The following is a 15052-nucleotide window of genomic DNA, read 5'->3' as shown; positions in this document are numbered from 1 at the left end:
TGCTTAATCTTTGTTTGCTTCGGTTTCCACATCTGTAAAATGGGCATAATAATAACACCTATTTCACTTGTGAGGATCCAATGGGGTAATATTTGTAAAGCACTTAGCACAATGCCTGGCACATAGTAGGGGCTATATAAATGTCAGCTATAATTATTATTAGACATCCCTTTTTAGCACTGTCCCTCTGTCTTCTACAAGTAAGGCTCCTTTCTTTGATCAAAGAGTGAAAAATAAACAGTCTTCATCCCTCCCTTGGGATTACTTGGCAAGAGACCAGCGGAGGAAAGTACCCCTCTCTTTTGGTTGCCAGGGCCAGGTAACCACCGGAGTCCATTGGAAATGAAGGCCTGCAGGATCAAGGTGAAACAAGAGGCAAGGAAGGTCCAGCTCTCCCTGGGATCCAGCTTTTCTTACTCTTCTTACCTTGAGACCTAATGGGCCAAGAAACTTCAAACTTTAAGCTTCCACAGGGCTAAGTTTTGGTTTAATTGTCCCTTCCTGGTACTCCATCCTCCCCCCTATATATCTAGATCCTATCTTCAGGACAATAAAAGGAGTCACTTATCTCTTTGCTCAACTCCTTCCCCCCCCCCATAGAATGGCAGAATTTTAAGGTTGAAAGGGACCTCATCAATCATCTAGTCTGACCCATAGCAATAAAGGATCTCTTCCACAATCAGGGGTGTTGTGAGGGTCAAATGAGATAAGGGTACCTTGTAAAGCACTTTACAAATCTTAAAGCTATATAAATGACAATTATTAGTATTAGAATTATAATTATTAGCCTCCAGCCTCCAGAATGATGACTTCATTCCCTAAGTTTTCTATTGCACTTTTTCTGAGCTCAAGCAATATCTGTAGAGAAATACAGAATGTGCTAGTAAAATGTTTAACATCAAGGCTTGAGACAAACAAACAAACAAACAAACAAAACAACAACCAAACCCAAACCCAGTGTGCACACACACTTTTCAGTTGAATCTGCACTATTAACACATGCTTAAGTCTAGACAATCAACAATAAAATAAAGCCCTGGTTTGTAGTGGATTTCTGAGAAGTAAATGTTTACACTGAAAATTTAACAATCAGCTCTTGCAAGCTGGTTAAAGCTGACTCCAGCACACCACTGCTACCATACACCTGACATGGCTACCAGCTTTTACTTGAAGAATGCCAAGGAGGAGGAACTAACTCCCTGGCAAGGCAACACATCCCACTTTGGGACGGCTCTAATTGGAAGGAAGTTTTTCCTTATTTTAAGCCTAATTTTCCTCTGCAATTTCTGCCCAGGGTTCCTAGTTCTCCCCTCTGGAGCAAATAGAGCAATCTAATCCCTCTTTCATATGGGGTTCTCTCAAGTACTTGTAGACAGAACTGCAAGTCCAGGGAAAGACACAGGGACATAAGGCATGAGAGGAGAAAAAGGGAAAAGAGAAGCCAAGGGAACTACTGCCGGGGAAGGAAGAAAAGATCTCTAGATCTCTCTGGTCCCACAGCCCCAGAAGAAGTAGCCATTCCCTCATTTCCACCTTGGTATAGTAAAAAGGATGGACTTCATGCTTTGGGCTCTGACGTGGACTAGAAAACCTCTAAATCCCTTTAATGCTGAGATTTGATGATTTCATTAAAGAATATGAGACCTGAGGGGCAGTGAGGTGGCGCAGTGGATAGAGCACTGGCCCTGGAGTCAGGAGGAACTGAGTTCAAATCTGAGCTCAGACACTTGATACTGGCTAGCTGTGTGACCCTGGGCAAGTCACTTAACCCTATTGCCTGGGGGGGGGGAGTGGGGGGGACATGAGACCTAGGTCCCACTAGGTCAACGAATAGGAGTACTAAGTGTAGATGGAAGGAAACAAAGCTAGATAGTCTCAAGCCTAGCTCATGCCCAATTCCTGGTCTCATTTATGTCCCTAGAGCTTTTAAAGTAGGGCTCAGGGGATCTCTTTCCCCCAGATCAGTTTTTTTTTTCTTGAACACACTATATTGCCTCATGAGAATCAAGGGTACTCCTTATGTTCCTAGAAGGGAGTTAATTAGAGAATTTAAGGGTGTAGTCATTCTGGCCCCCACTTCCTCAAGGCCAGGTGTGTTAGATTTTACGCCATCCCTAGGTCCATTTCTCAACCCAGACAAGCCCAGATTATATGTGATCATAGAGATCATCTATTACGATAACCCCCTCATTTTACAGATGAGGAAATTGAGGTCCAGGTGGGTTAAGTGATTTGCCCAAAGTCACACAGCTCATAAATGACTGTGTAATTTGAACTCTGGACATTTCAACCCAGCTTTTCTGACTCCAAATTCAGTGTTCTTTCTATCATACCCCCAATGCTACATCTTTGATACCTCATCTCATTCCCTTTCTACCTTATACTGCCAATCTAACTTTACTCCCTTAATGCTTGGCTCTTTTTGCCCTCCTCCCCCAACCTCCATCTCTCTAATTACCCTTATTCTCCCCTCTCTAATTACCCCTGCCTTGTCTCTCCCTCTCCCTCCCTCCCCCCTCCCAGTTTCATTTACCTCCGACTCATCTGGTCTTATTTTTAGCCCATGCATATCTCCCCTTTCCTTTCTTAATATGGCGATGAGCTCTCAGGCCAACTTGGGATCACAGGCTGAGGAGCCCTGGACATTGGTGGGGGGAGGCAATGGAAGTCTGGGCAGGAGGTAACAGGCCCCCCATGGAGTCTTCTTGGCCTCATAGGGAGGGCTCTGCCCCTCCCGTCAGCCACAGAGACATATTTAGATCGGACAAGGTTGGTGGAAGGGACCAGAGACAGGATAGGGTCTGGAGGAGGGGGAGGGGGGTGCAAATTTCAGGGACAGCTCCAGTTCCTTCCCCGCCCCCAGCTTGCTACTCCTCCTCCTGCCCATTTTCCTCTAGGCACTGTCAGCAGTGTCCCCAGGACCAGACTGTGCCCCCTGCCCACTGCTCTGGGCCTCCCCCTCCCCCTAGTGCTCCCTGACTCAGGGCCCAGGGCTCTCCACTCCATTCCCATCCATTTCCCATCCGGACCAAGAAGCCATTTCCAGTTTCCCCCCAGACGGGAGCCGGGTTCAGAAGCAGCAGGATGGGGACTGTGCCATGTCTTTGGTTGCCACTGCTGGTGCTGCTGCTGGGAGCACCCATGCCAGGGGCACAGGGTGAGGAGGGACTGGACTTTCCCGAGTATGATGGTGTGGATCGAGTGGTCAACGTCAATTCCAAGAACTACAAGAATGTGCTCAAAAAGTATGAGGTGCTTGCCCTGCTCTACCATGAGCCCCCTGAAGATGACAAGGCTTCCCAGAGACAATTTGAGATGGAGGAGCTAATCCTGGAGGTGAGGGAGGGTGGCTGGGAGGAAGGATGGAGGAAGGAAGGAGGGAGAGGGAGAAAGAGGGAGGGAGGAATTGAGGGTCCCTTAGAGACCCTCCTCTCCAAAAGTCACCACCCTGGCACCCAGGACCCTCTTCTGCATCTCTGGGCATAGAATGGGCAATAAGCAGGGATGATAACCTTCGGATCCTTGTCTGCTGAGATAGAGGCAAGAGGCAGGGATTTCACCTCTACCACCAGGGGATGAACAGAGCAGGTACTTTGGGGAGTGGGAGCGTCTTTGCCATGAACTCTGGCTGGGAGTTTTGGAGAAGAAATGAGGTCAAGTCCCAACTCCTCCACCTGCTAATTGTGTGAATCAGAACCAAACAGTTCAACTTTCTAGGTCTTGGTTTTCTCATTTGTAAAATGAAGGGGATGGACTAGATAATCTCTAAAATTCCCTCTAATTCTAACATTCCTCAATTTTATCGGGTTGGAAATGATAGGTGTGGTTGCAGTTTGGAGAGCCCTGGAGCTATTAAAGGGGTGGAGCTAAGAGAAGGGGGTGGGGTCAACAGTGGCCTTACCCTCTCTGGGGTCTGGATTGCCCTACCATTCACCCTGCCATCAGAAGCCCACTGACCTCTCAGAACCATTCTCTCTCCCTCCTAAACTCTCCAGCTGAACCAGGAGTTAAGCTGCTCAGTGAAAGACAAAATTGTGCAAGATATTTGCCTGTTACCTGGCATCTCAGTTGATGTCATTCATTTCATGCTCTCTTCTCTTTCTCCAAGGTCCTCCCCACCAGCCCCTGTAGGGTCATGTTGGGCTTCCCAGCTTCTAGATTTTTGCCTAGATTTTTACCTTTTTCCTAGTGGTTGCACACTTCTCACCAACCTAGCCTAAGACACTAATAGGTTGAGCATGAAATGGGGGTGGGGTGGAGTCAGAATGGGGACTCCTGAGGTTGAGGGGAAAGTCCCTAAAAGGAAGAAAAAGAGCCCGCATTGGGGAAGGGTGAGGTATAGGCAGGTAGAATTGTAAGGGTCAATGATTTCCTTGGGAGTCGAGATAATTGGAGTTCTTCTCCCTAGTTCTTTAACACTTCAAACTCCCCAAGGGGAGTCAAGGGTAGGGACAGAAAGAATAGGGACCCCCTTTTCCTTCCCCACAGTTTCTTCTTGTCTCCCCTCCTCCCCAGCGAGGGGTTGGGCTCTGCTGCCTGATTAACATGCGGGTATTTTTATCCCAAGTGCCCGGAATACCAGGGCCACCCACCTGCCAACTCCCTCATCCCCTGTCCCTTACGAGTTCTGGTAGTAAGCCTGGAGGAGAGAGTTGAGGTGGGGAGGAGGGGCAGGGAGAACTGTCTGAGCAGGGCAAAGGAAATTGGGCAAGCAACGATCTGATTTAGGGCTAGGGGAGTTGGTAGCTGCTGTCACAGACTGGGAAGCTTATCCTAGGGTTTAGATTGAGAAGACAGGGTATTAACTTATTCAGTGAGAGAGCTGAGGTTAAGAGTAAGAGGAGGAAACCCATGGCCATGAGGGGTGGTCCCTGACTCTGGCACTGTATCTCTAGGTTGGAGGAAAAGAAAACATGGGTTGAGAGAGCCTTAGTCAATACTCTTATCCAGAGCTGCCTAGCCCAGAACACCCTGCTTCTCCCTTCTCTTCCCCCTTCCCTGTTCCAGGCCCTGTCTTCTCCATCTCTGTTCATTCCTGTCTAGCCCTCACCCACCCCTGGGGTGTGAGGAGAGGCTGGGAATAAGAGAAAGGAGGAATTCCAGAAAAGGAAAGCCACTGGGTTACACAGCCAAGGCTGTCCCTGACACTGAGAGGTTCAGCATTCTTGAAATCCCCTGTATTCCCCAGAGACAATGTGGCATAGGGGAAAGATCAGTTTGGGCTATGGCTGCTCCATTTACTGTGACTATTGTCAAATCACTTACTTCTCTGCCTCAGTTACATCAGCTGCAAAACGAGGGTGATACCCCACCTCTCACAGGGTTGTAAAATGGATAAGACCGGGGTTAGAAATGCAATTTAATCCATTAGTCCTATTGTGCCTGGCCCTGAAACCTGATTTCTCCTTAGTCCACAGTTTCAAAGGCCCTAAGCATTTAACATTCTTGGCCATGGCAGATGTAGGGGGTGGGAGAGGGGGTGGAAGAGGGGGTGGAGGGAGGGCCTCTAGCATGTAAGAAAACAGAAAGAGACTCTGTAAAGCTGTCAGCAGACACATTATTCCCTCACTCCTGGGGGTGAAGAAGCCCTGGGTAGGGGTGTCTCTCTCTGTCCTAATTCTGCAAGATTCCATTGCCCCACCTCCCTGTCCTCATCCCCACCTCCCAACAGCCAATAGGAAAGTAGCACTCCAGCAGGCTAAGCTCACAGTGATGAATCCCAAGGGGTGGAAGGAGGGGACTTCCTTGAGGGCCTCCCTTTGTAACAGCCTAAGGATACGGTTAAGCCCCTACTGGAAGGAAGGCAGCCCCTCGTTGCCCTGCTCTCAGACGCCCTCAGCCTACTACTGCTCAATGGAAGGAGGCCAAGAAGCTGAGAGTGGGACATGATACCCCTACTTAACAAAGAAGCAGAGAAAGCAAAGGTCTCCCAATCCCTGACTGAGGGGGCTCAGGAGACTTAAGACCTGGGTGTTCACACCTGGGTAATGACTAGACTAGGTGACCTCTCAGGTTCTTTCTACTCTAAGAATCTATGGATCCTGATTCCTCCACCAATTAACTAGCCCTGCAGTCTTTGAGAATTGTGCTCTTTCTAGACAAGCAAGTTTTAGAAAGGACATTTTTGAGCTAAAGTACAATCCAAACAGAGGCAACCATGATGGTGAAGAGACTGGAGGTTTTAGCCCAGAAAATCCCTAACTTAAGGTTGACATAATAGCTGTCTTCAGATAAGTTTCCTAAGTGTTAGACATGAAGATCTGGCTTTGAATCCCTCCTCTGACATCTACTAGCCATGTGCCTTTGGGCAATCATTTAACCTCTCTGAGCCTAATCTGTAAAATAGGGATAATAGTACCTCTAGTGCTTACCTCTCAGGGCTGTTGTGAGGCTATGAGGGATGCCACCATCACAGCATGCCTGGGTTCAACTCTCCCTTCCTATGTTTATGAATTAGGACCATGGACAAGTCTCTTGACCTCTCTGAGCCTCAGTTTTCCCATCTGCAAAAGGGGGATAGTAGCACTTACCTGGTTGGTTTGCTCACAACCAACAAAGGAGAATACTTGGAAAGCTTTACATTAATGCCAGTTTTTATTATTAAAATATTTGAAAGGCTTTGGTGGGGAAGAGGAACTAAGCTTGTTCTACTTAGCTACAGATGAGTAGAAGCTAACTATTAGCAGTCCAAAGAGTGAAATGGGATGACTTAGGAGGTAAGAAGGACAAGGAGCTATTATTTACATGGTACTTTAAGATTTTCAAAGGGCTTTACAAATATCTCACTTGATCCTCCCTACAACCCTTGGAGGTGTGGGCTATGCTTATCCTCATTTTACAATTGAGGAAACTGAAGCAAGCAGAGGTTAAGTGACTTGCCCACAGTCATACAGTTAGGAAATATCTAAGGCCAGATTCGAACTCAGGTCTTCCTGACTCCAGATATAGCACTTTACTCCCACTGCACCACTTACACTAAAAGTCCCCAAAAGAAGGCTAGATAATCTGTTGGGAATCTGTAGATGAGACTTTTGTTCAGGTTTGAAGCAGAATAGATACTCTCTGAGGTCCCTTTCAACTTTGAAATTCTATCATTCTGAATGCCTTATCTCTATGGACCTCAGAGTTCTTTATAAAAGGAAAGCATTAGAAAGCATTAGTGGCACTCTCCAGTCAGAGGACCTGGGTTCATATCCCACCTCAAGCCATTATTACCTTTGTGACCTTGGGCAAATCACTTAACCTCCAGGACCTCAGTTTCCTCATCTATAAAATAAGGAGACTGAACTAAATGTCCTCTGAGATTTGCTATTGTAGGGCTATGATCCTATTACACAATGGTCTTTAAGGACTAGTTCCACCATTTTGATTTCTAAGCCCAAGTGTTCCTTGAACCTTGGGGGTGGGGGGACACAGCCTAGAGACCCTGGGCTCTAACTCGAATACCTTCCCCAGTTAGCAGCCCAAGTCCTGGAAGAGAAAGGAGTTGGCTTCGGGCTTGTGGACTCAGAGAAAGATGCGGCTGTGGCCAAGAAACTGGGTAAGGGGGAAAGAGAGACCCGGGGGCAAGGTGGTAAGGAGGAAATGAGAGACCTATAGAGAGGGGGAGAGGTAAGGGCCATGGAGAGAAAAAAGATGAATCACTGTGTGTGTAGGGGAGGAATGGGGGTGGTGGCATAAAGGTTTGGAGTGGGGCTATAATGTAATTAATTGCCGCTTGGTGGGGGTGGGAATTGTTGAGGGTCAGAGAGACAAGTGAGATCATCAAATGCTCCCCTGGAAGGGTCTGAAGCTGGTGGTGGAGGGGGTGGCTCTGATCATTAATACCGATCAAAGAGAGTGTCTTAACAATCCCAGAAGATCCTAGCTGTAACCTTCTGCGCAGACCCCCAAATGCGTAGGGATAGGGGGCGGCGGCAGCATTCCTTCTACTTTTATAAATGGTAACATACCATAGCAGAATCCGTTGCCATTGAGGTTGTTATTATGTAGTAGCGATCTGAGTCCAGGTCCCTGGAACTTAGAGGAGTGGAAAATGAGAGAAAGGGAAGGGAAGCAGGAGGGTCCCAGCTCCTCCCCCACCCTGCCCCAACCTCCTAGGGGAGATGCAGCCTGAAGACCTTCTAGGCCTCGGCCACCAGGGGGTATTGCAAGCTTTAAACTCTAGGCCACATGGTGGGAGGTGTGGCAGCACAGCTATAATAGTGGCCTGACTGGGCAGGGTGGAAGTGGCTGCATTTGGGAGACAGGCACCTGAGTCTTGAGTAGGGAGGGTAGGGAGAAAGAGAAGAAGGAGTGGGGTGGGGGGTGGGGGGTGTCTCTTGTTCTGGAAGAGGGGGAAAGGGGAGAGATTAACCCTCGCAACTTTCCCATGAAACCACTCTGTCCTAACAAGCCCCCACCCCACAAAACTGGGATTTGGGTTAGGAGAGTTGTGTGCCATGTTTGTGATGACGGGGTGGGGTAGGCGTTGGAGCAAGGGGGTGGCAAGGCAGGACCTGAGATAGAGGGTTTGGCGTCCAGTACGAATCAGGTAATGAGGTTGGAGTCCAAAGACTGGGTCTGAGGGTCTCAAGGTCAAGACTCACTTCTACCTTACTTCCCAGGCCTGACCGAGGAGGACAGTGTGTACGTGTTTAAGGGGGATGAGGTCATCGAATATGACGGCGAATTATCTGCAGATACCCTGGTCGAGTTTCTGCTTGATGTGAGAAAGACCCTGGTCCCTTCCTAGTCTCACCCTTCACTTTCCTCAGTCACCCCCTTCTCCCCGAACCCTCCCACTCCCACTCACTGCGCTTGGAACGCTCTTGTCTCCGCCCTTCGCCTGCCTATCTCCATCCTCTCTGGCCCCAGACCACAGCTCTCCTCTCTTCCACCAGGTCCTGGAGGACCCCGTGGAGCTAATCCAGGGTGAGCGGGAGCTGCAGGCATTTGAGAACCTTGAGGATGAGATCAAACTTATCGGCTACTTCAAGAATGAGGACTCAGAACGTGGGTAGCCTCCTCTTCCCCCCAGTCCCCTACGTTCCTAGAGCTCCCACCCCCTCTCTCATCACTTACACTCTCTCCACTTAAATGAACTGCTCCCAACCCTTCCCAATGCACCCTAGTTCCCTGAGTTTTCCTCTCCCCCCTACCCACTTTCCCCCTCGACTATCAACACAGAAAGCTCTCTAGTTGTTACTCTGACGGCTCAGTTTGAGGTTTTATCCAGGCTATCCGTCCAGTTGTTCAGGAGTGCCCCTCTTGTAAGTGTCAGGTTCCCCTCTCCCTCTACTAAGGCTCCTCAAAGTTCTCTAACCATCCTCCCCCCAAAAAAATAAAAGCCTGTGATAGGTTTACTCTAAAGGATAAAATGGTGGGGGGAACACAGAGGGGGCAGGCTAAGGATAAGTCTCCCTGGATTTGTCACTTCCCCAGGTTTGTCTTAGTTAAGAAAGATTTGGGGATGGGGGGGTGGTGGGATGTGGAGAAGGGTGGCACTCAGTCTTCTATGAAGATATAGAACTGACTGCACCTGCCCCACCCCAGATTACAAGGCCTATGAGGATGCAGCTGAAGAGTTTCATCCCCACATCCCCTTCTTTGCCACCTTTGACAGCAAGGTATGCTTTTCTTCTTCCTCCAACCTCTCTCTGACCTTCATTAAGTAAGCCCTTTGCTACTCTTGGACCCTGATCTTCCCCCAGGGCCAAAGGAGAACCTTCCCCACTCTTCCACTCTGAAACCTTCCCCAATAAACCACTCCCTTCAGATCTGCTGAGGCTCTCGTGGCTCCCCAGAGCCTCACTGCTCTGCGTCCCCACCCTCATCCTCCTCCTTCCCCAAAGGTGGCTAAGAAGCTGACCCTGAAGCTGAATGAGATTGATTTCTATGAGGCCTTCACGGATGAGCCAGTGACCATCCCAGACAAGCCCAACAGTGAGGAGGAGATTGTCAACTTTGTAGAAGAGCACAAGAGGTGGGACTGCTCTGGGGTCTGCTCTTGTCCTTCCCGGAGAGGTGACTTGTGGAGTCTCAGACTGGAAAAAGAGGGAGGGGAGGAGGAGGAGGAGGAGAAGGGGAGGAGAAGGGGGAAGGAAAGGGGAGGAGAAGAGGGGGAAAGAGGAGGGGGCGGGGGAGGAAAGAGAAGAGAGGGGAAGAAGAGGAGGGGGAGAAGGGGGGGAGGGAGGAAGGGGAGAAGGAGGTGGAGGGTCACTGCCCATCATACCCTCATCTGAATGCTGCAGGGTGCCCCAGGGATGGAGACAAACATAAAGACAACCCTCTGGTTACCCATGGCCATTGTCTTCTAAGTCATTGACTCAGTTTGCTTAAGGTCCTGCATTTCAGCAGTGGCCACGGGGTTCCACACAGAATGGACATTCAGTAAATGCTTGTTGACAAGGATGGTGAGGATTTTCATGCTGGTCACATAATGTCTAGATTCCCAAACTTCACTGTTGCCTCCCACCCCCACTTCATGTCCTTCAGCCTATAAGTTGTTGGGGCTTGGAAAGGAATTTAGAGATCATCAATCCTGTCATTCTCCCACACCCTTCAGTCCAGTCACACTGTCCTGTTCTTCACGGGACATTCCATCTCCCATTCGCTGTGCCTTTGCAAAGGCTGTGTCCCCTTCCCCTATGGTTTGAACGTGTTCTCCCTTTATCTTCACCTTCACTGTTACCTCTTAAAAACTCCCGATTCCTACAAGGCTGACCTTACCTGCTACTACCAAGGCACAGTCTTTCCAGAGCCCTGTAGTTTTTAGTATTCGCAAACTGTCATGTATATGAATACACATATACTTACCTATTTATATATTATATGCCACCAGTAGAATATGAGCACCCCGAAGCCAGGAGCTGGGGTTTTTTTTTCTGTCTTGTCTTGCCTTTGTAAAGACAACCTACCTAAACTGAGCCACTTAAGATAAGGGATTGTCTTTTGTCTTTCTTCATATCCTCAGTGCTTAGCACAGTGCCTGGCAAATAGTAGGTGCTTAATCAGTGCTTATTGACTGACTGATTGCTTAGAGTCAGAGCTTAATAAAGGTTTGATTGGATGTTCCGAGGTCTCAGAGCTATCTGTGACCTTGAATAAAGTTGCAGGACCAGTACTCAAACTCAGGCCTGCTGCCTGTAACCTTCCAGCTTCCCTCCCCCACAGATGTACAGCAATCTGGGCCTCTTACCCAGATGGATGGATCATGATCTAAGCCATGAACTGTGTCCTGGGGCTGACCCCAGACACTGGAGATTGGCCCCTGGGATAGGGACAGCTCTTCTCACTGAATCTTCCTACATTGTTCCCAGGTCAACCCTAAGGAAGCTGAAACCTGAAAGTATGTACGAGACTTGGGTGAGTCCCCTGCAGCCAAGGCCAGGCCCCTAAATCAGGCTGTGGATGGGGGGGTGGGAGATGCAACTAGATTCAGACCTTAGAAACATACTGTCCAGCTGTTCTCTATGGCTCCAAGGACAGAGGAAGAGGGATTTATGTTACAAGTCAGAAAAATCTTCTTGCTGCAGTGATTGAGAGACAGAGAGAGACTGGGGACCCAGAGTTTATTCATTTCTACCCCCAGGAAACGCTGGGTCCTGCTGATATTATCTTGGAGCTAAGGGAATGGAGGTGGGGGCTTTGGGAGCCCAGGAAGATCGTTAAGAGACCCACCCCCAAGTCCAGGAGTCCGTATCCTCCAAAAATTGCATAGAATCCCAGGGGAACCCTAAAGCTTCTTCTGGGCATCCCAGCTTCAGGAAAAATAGCTAGAACCCTGGTCTGCCCGTTCCTCACTGGCTTTTCTCACTCTGCAGGAAGATGACCTAGATGGTATCCACATAGTAGCCTTTGCAGAGGAGGATGACCCTGGTAAGGAGAGGAGCTGGGGTGAAAAGGTCGTGAATAGGCAGTGATTGGAGGTGGGAGAAAAAGTAGCACTATAGGCCTCTTTTGGAAATAGCAAGCGAGAAGCCGACAGGGAGGGAATCGTGATGTTGTTTTGGAGGCAATTGGGGTGAAGTGAGGGTCACACAGCCAGTATGTGTCTGAGGCTGTATTTCTGACCTACGGGCTGGTACTCTATCCACTGTACCACCTAGCTGCCCGAGACGGGAAACCTAGAAGGGGGCTGGGATCCCGGAATTGGAAAAAAAATGTTTATTCCTCCCTTCTACCTTATTCATTTCTTACCCCTCCCCAACCTATTTCCCCATTTGTCCCTAGATGGCTATGAGTTCTTAGAGACCCTCAAAGCTGTGGCCCAGGACAACACAGAAAACCCTGATCTCAGCATTATCTGGATCGACCCTGATGACTTCCCCTTGGTAAGAGGGTAACTCACCCTAACCCCTCCCCGGGCGGTCACACCAGCACCTCTGAGTGTGGGGAACCGGGCTGATGTAGCTTAGAAAGGCTAAGCAGGCAGAGCAAGGGTAGCTTCAGCAAATTCCCTCCTACTCTCACCCTTTGCAGAATAAGGCCCCTCCCCTAAGGAAGAGGAATGAGAAGGTCAGAAGAGCAGGGACAAGGGAAACAATTGAAACTACAACAGAGTGGACTTATGTAAGACAGAAGCAAGCACTTCTTTCTGGATAGCTCAGGCTAGGGCTCTCCTCTAGTCCAGGTTGGATTCGAGTCGTGGGGCAGGAGAGAGGGAGGAAGAGGAAAGGGGAAGCGTCTCTTCCCTCCCTGTCCCCTCCCCTTATATTTTTTAGTAATAGGACTATGAGGAAATCAGGTACTTCTATGAACCTCAATTCCCTTGTCTGTAAAATGTAAATAATAGTATTTGTACTAACCTGCCTCACAATGGTGGTGTGCAGACATTGATTTGTAAACCTTAAAGAATTATTGTTGTTCAGTCGTGCCTGACTCTACATGACCCCATGGACTTTGTCCATGGGGTTTTCTTGGCAAAGATGCTGGAGTGGTTTGCCATTTCCTTCTCCAGTGTGTCCCCATTTTACAGATGAGGAACTGAGGCAAATAGGGGTTAAATGACTTGCCCACACAGCTAGTAAGTTTCTGAGGCCAGATTGGAACTCAGATCTTTTTGACTCCAGGCCCAGTGATTTACCCACTATACCCCCTAGCTGCCCCTTAAAAAAAACTATAGAGATGTGATAATAAGCAGATAAGTATAATTAATAATACTATTGCTGTTGTTCATTATTAATGTTATTAATATTACTCCCAGACCCAGGAAACTTCGGGAGCTGTGCCTTCAGAGTACTCAAAGAAAGGTCATGAAAGGATGAGGAGACAGCCAAGGGGGATGTAGAGCAGTATCCCTGGGCTGGTAGTACCTAGGTTAAATCCTCTGAAGAGAAAACTGCCAGCATCCTGGCTGTCAGGCCTGCGTCATGAGAAGAGTCCCGCCCCCTCCCCCCCCACATACACACACACACATACACACACTCTTTCTTTCTCTCTTTTACACAAACACGCACACACATTCTCTCTCTTTTACACACACACACACACACACACACAAGCAAACCTATGCCACCCCCAGGACAGTCAAATGGGTCTCTGCACAAGGGGGCGGTTCCATCCCCGCCAAAACACTTCCTCCTGCAGAAGGAGATGGCAAGGGAGCAGAAGTGACCTGCTTTCCACGGTAGTCTGCACTCCTGAGACTTTAACTAAGCAGTTACCTTTCCTTCCCAGCAGGCTCGCTAACACATGCCTGTAGTAGCATACTATGAGAGAACGGCTCTGGAGTAGCAGGTACCTCAAGGTACCCAGCTGACCCCAAGTCCATCTTTTGTGTATTCGCATCTTTTATTGGTCCCAGGGCCCAGGGCCATCACTGAGCTCTAGAACTGGTCCAGTTGCTCTGTAACTAGGATGCTGATTTCCCCCTCCCCACCTCCATCCTCATTGAGGTACAGGAAATTTTACTTGTATTATGCCTTACCACTCACACTTGGTTTCAGAATTATAAGACTATAGATGTCAGAGTTGGATCATCTAGGACAACCCATTCATTTTCCAGGTGAGATAGCTGAGGCCAAAGTTCGTGGTAGACATGGTACTAGAAACCAGTTCTCCTGGCTGTGTCCACCGATTGCTTCTGTATGTTGTTGCTCAGTCATATTTGGGGTTTTCTTGGCAAAGATACTAGAGTGATTTGCCATTTCCTTCTCTGGCTCATTTGACAGATGAAGAAACTGAGGCAAACAGGATTAAGTGACTTGCCCAGGGTCGCACAACTGGCAACTGAGGCAAGATTTAAACTCAGAAAGATGAATCTTCCTGAATTCAGGCCGAGAATGCTGTAATTCAGTGCACCGCCTAGCTTCTATATGATCTCTTCCCTATTCCTGGCCCTCTGTCAGATTTGTCCCATCTGTCCGGTTTTCTCCCTGCAGCTTGTCCCATACTGGGAGAAGACATTTGACATAGACCTGTCAGCCCCTCAGATAGGAGTTGTCAATGTGACAGATGTAAGTATCCTCCCTTCCCTCCCACTTCTAGTACCCCAACCCCTGTTCCCCAGCTCCTCCCCTCTCCAGGGGTTTAACAACACCCAGGACAGAGGTAGGCATCTTACCCTCCTCAAATTTCTCTTAGCCCTATACCTAATCTTCCATTGCCCTATCATATTCCTCCTGGTATGATAATTATCTGTGTACATCTGGTATTTGCCCTGCTCACGTCATGCAATGGTAGTATCATTTTTTTTTGTTTGTTTCTAGATTCCCATTGCCTGACAATAAATATTTATCGAATTGAATAGAATGGACATGCCCAGACTGGCTGGCAGGTGGATGGGGAGGAGAGAGGGATGGGTGGACCAATGGGTAGATGAACAGGACAGAAAGGTGGAGGGACAGGACAAGTGAGTTGAGACAGAGCTTAGTTTTCCACTGCTCTCTTCTCTCCATCACTCTGTACCATCCTACTGGGACAGGCTGATAGCATTTGGATGGAGATGGATGATGAGGAGGACCTGCCCTCAGCTGATGAGTTGGAGGACTGGCTGGAAGACGTGTTGGCAGGTGAGATCAACACTGAAGATGACGATGATGATGACGATGAGGACGACGATGATGACTAG

General features: G+C 48.6%; 1 protein-coding gene across 1 annotated transcript; it reads left to right on the top strand.

Annotated features, from left to right (window-relative positions):
• Positions 1 to 2694: 2694 nt before the first annotated feature.
• On the top strand, positions 2695 to 15052 carry CASQ1 (calsequestrin 1). Its single transcript, XM_027840113.1, has 12 exons — positions 2695 to 2769; positions 3058 to 3336; positions 7456 to 7540; positions 8607 to 8707; positions 8883 to 8994; positions 9535 to 9608; positions 9834 to 9964; positions 11301 to 11346; positions 11805 to 11859; positions 12214 to 12314; positions 14364 to 14438; positions 14906 to 15052. Exons 1-12 carry the CDS (start codon positions 2695 to 2697, stop codon positions 15050 to 15052), a joined length of 1281 nt encoding a protein of 426 aa, XP_027695914.1.

This window comes from Vombatus ursinus, unplaced genomic scaffold, assembly GCF_900497805.2.
Source record: "Vombatus ursinus unplaced genomic scaffold, bare-nosed wombat genome assembly UNPS02014838.1, whole genome shotgun sequence".
Classification (NCBI taxonomy): Eukaryota; Metazoa; Chordata; class Mammalia; order Diprotodontia; family Vombatidae; genus Vombatus; species Vombatus ursinus.
Note: the sequence above shows the minus strand (reverse complement) of the source record. Positions and strands in the feature narration are given on the sequence as shown.

What these genes read in the sequence shown, in the direction of transcription:
- CASQ1 (XM_027840113.1), top strand. Translation starts at nt 2,695, where the DNA reads ATGGAGTCTTCTTGGCCTCATAGGGAGGGCTCTGCCCCTCCCGTCAGC. An exon ending in TGGTCGAGTTTCTGCTTGAT is followed by an intron (nt 8,708 to 8,882) that starts GTGAGAAAGACC and finishes CTCTTCCACCAG; the next exon opens with GTCCTGGAGGACCCCGTGGA. An exon ending in TGCAGAGGAGGATGACCCTG is followed by an intron (nt 11,860 to 12,213) that starts GTAAGGAGAGGA and finishes ATTTGTCCCTAG; the next exon opens with ATGGCTATGAGTTCTTAGAG.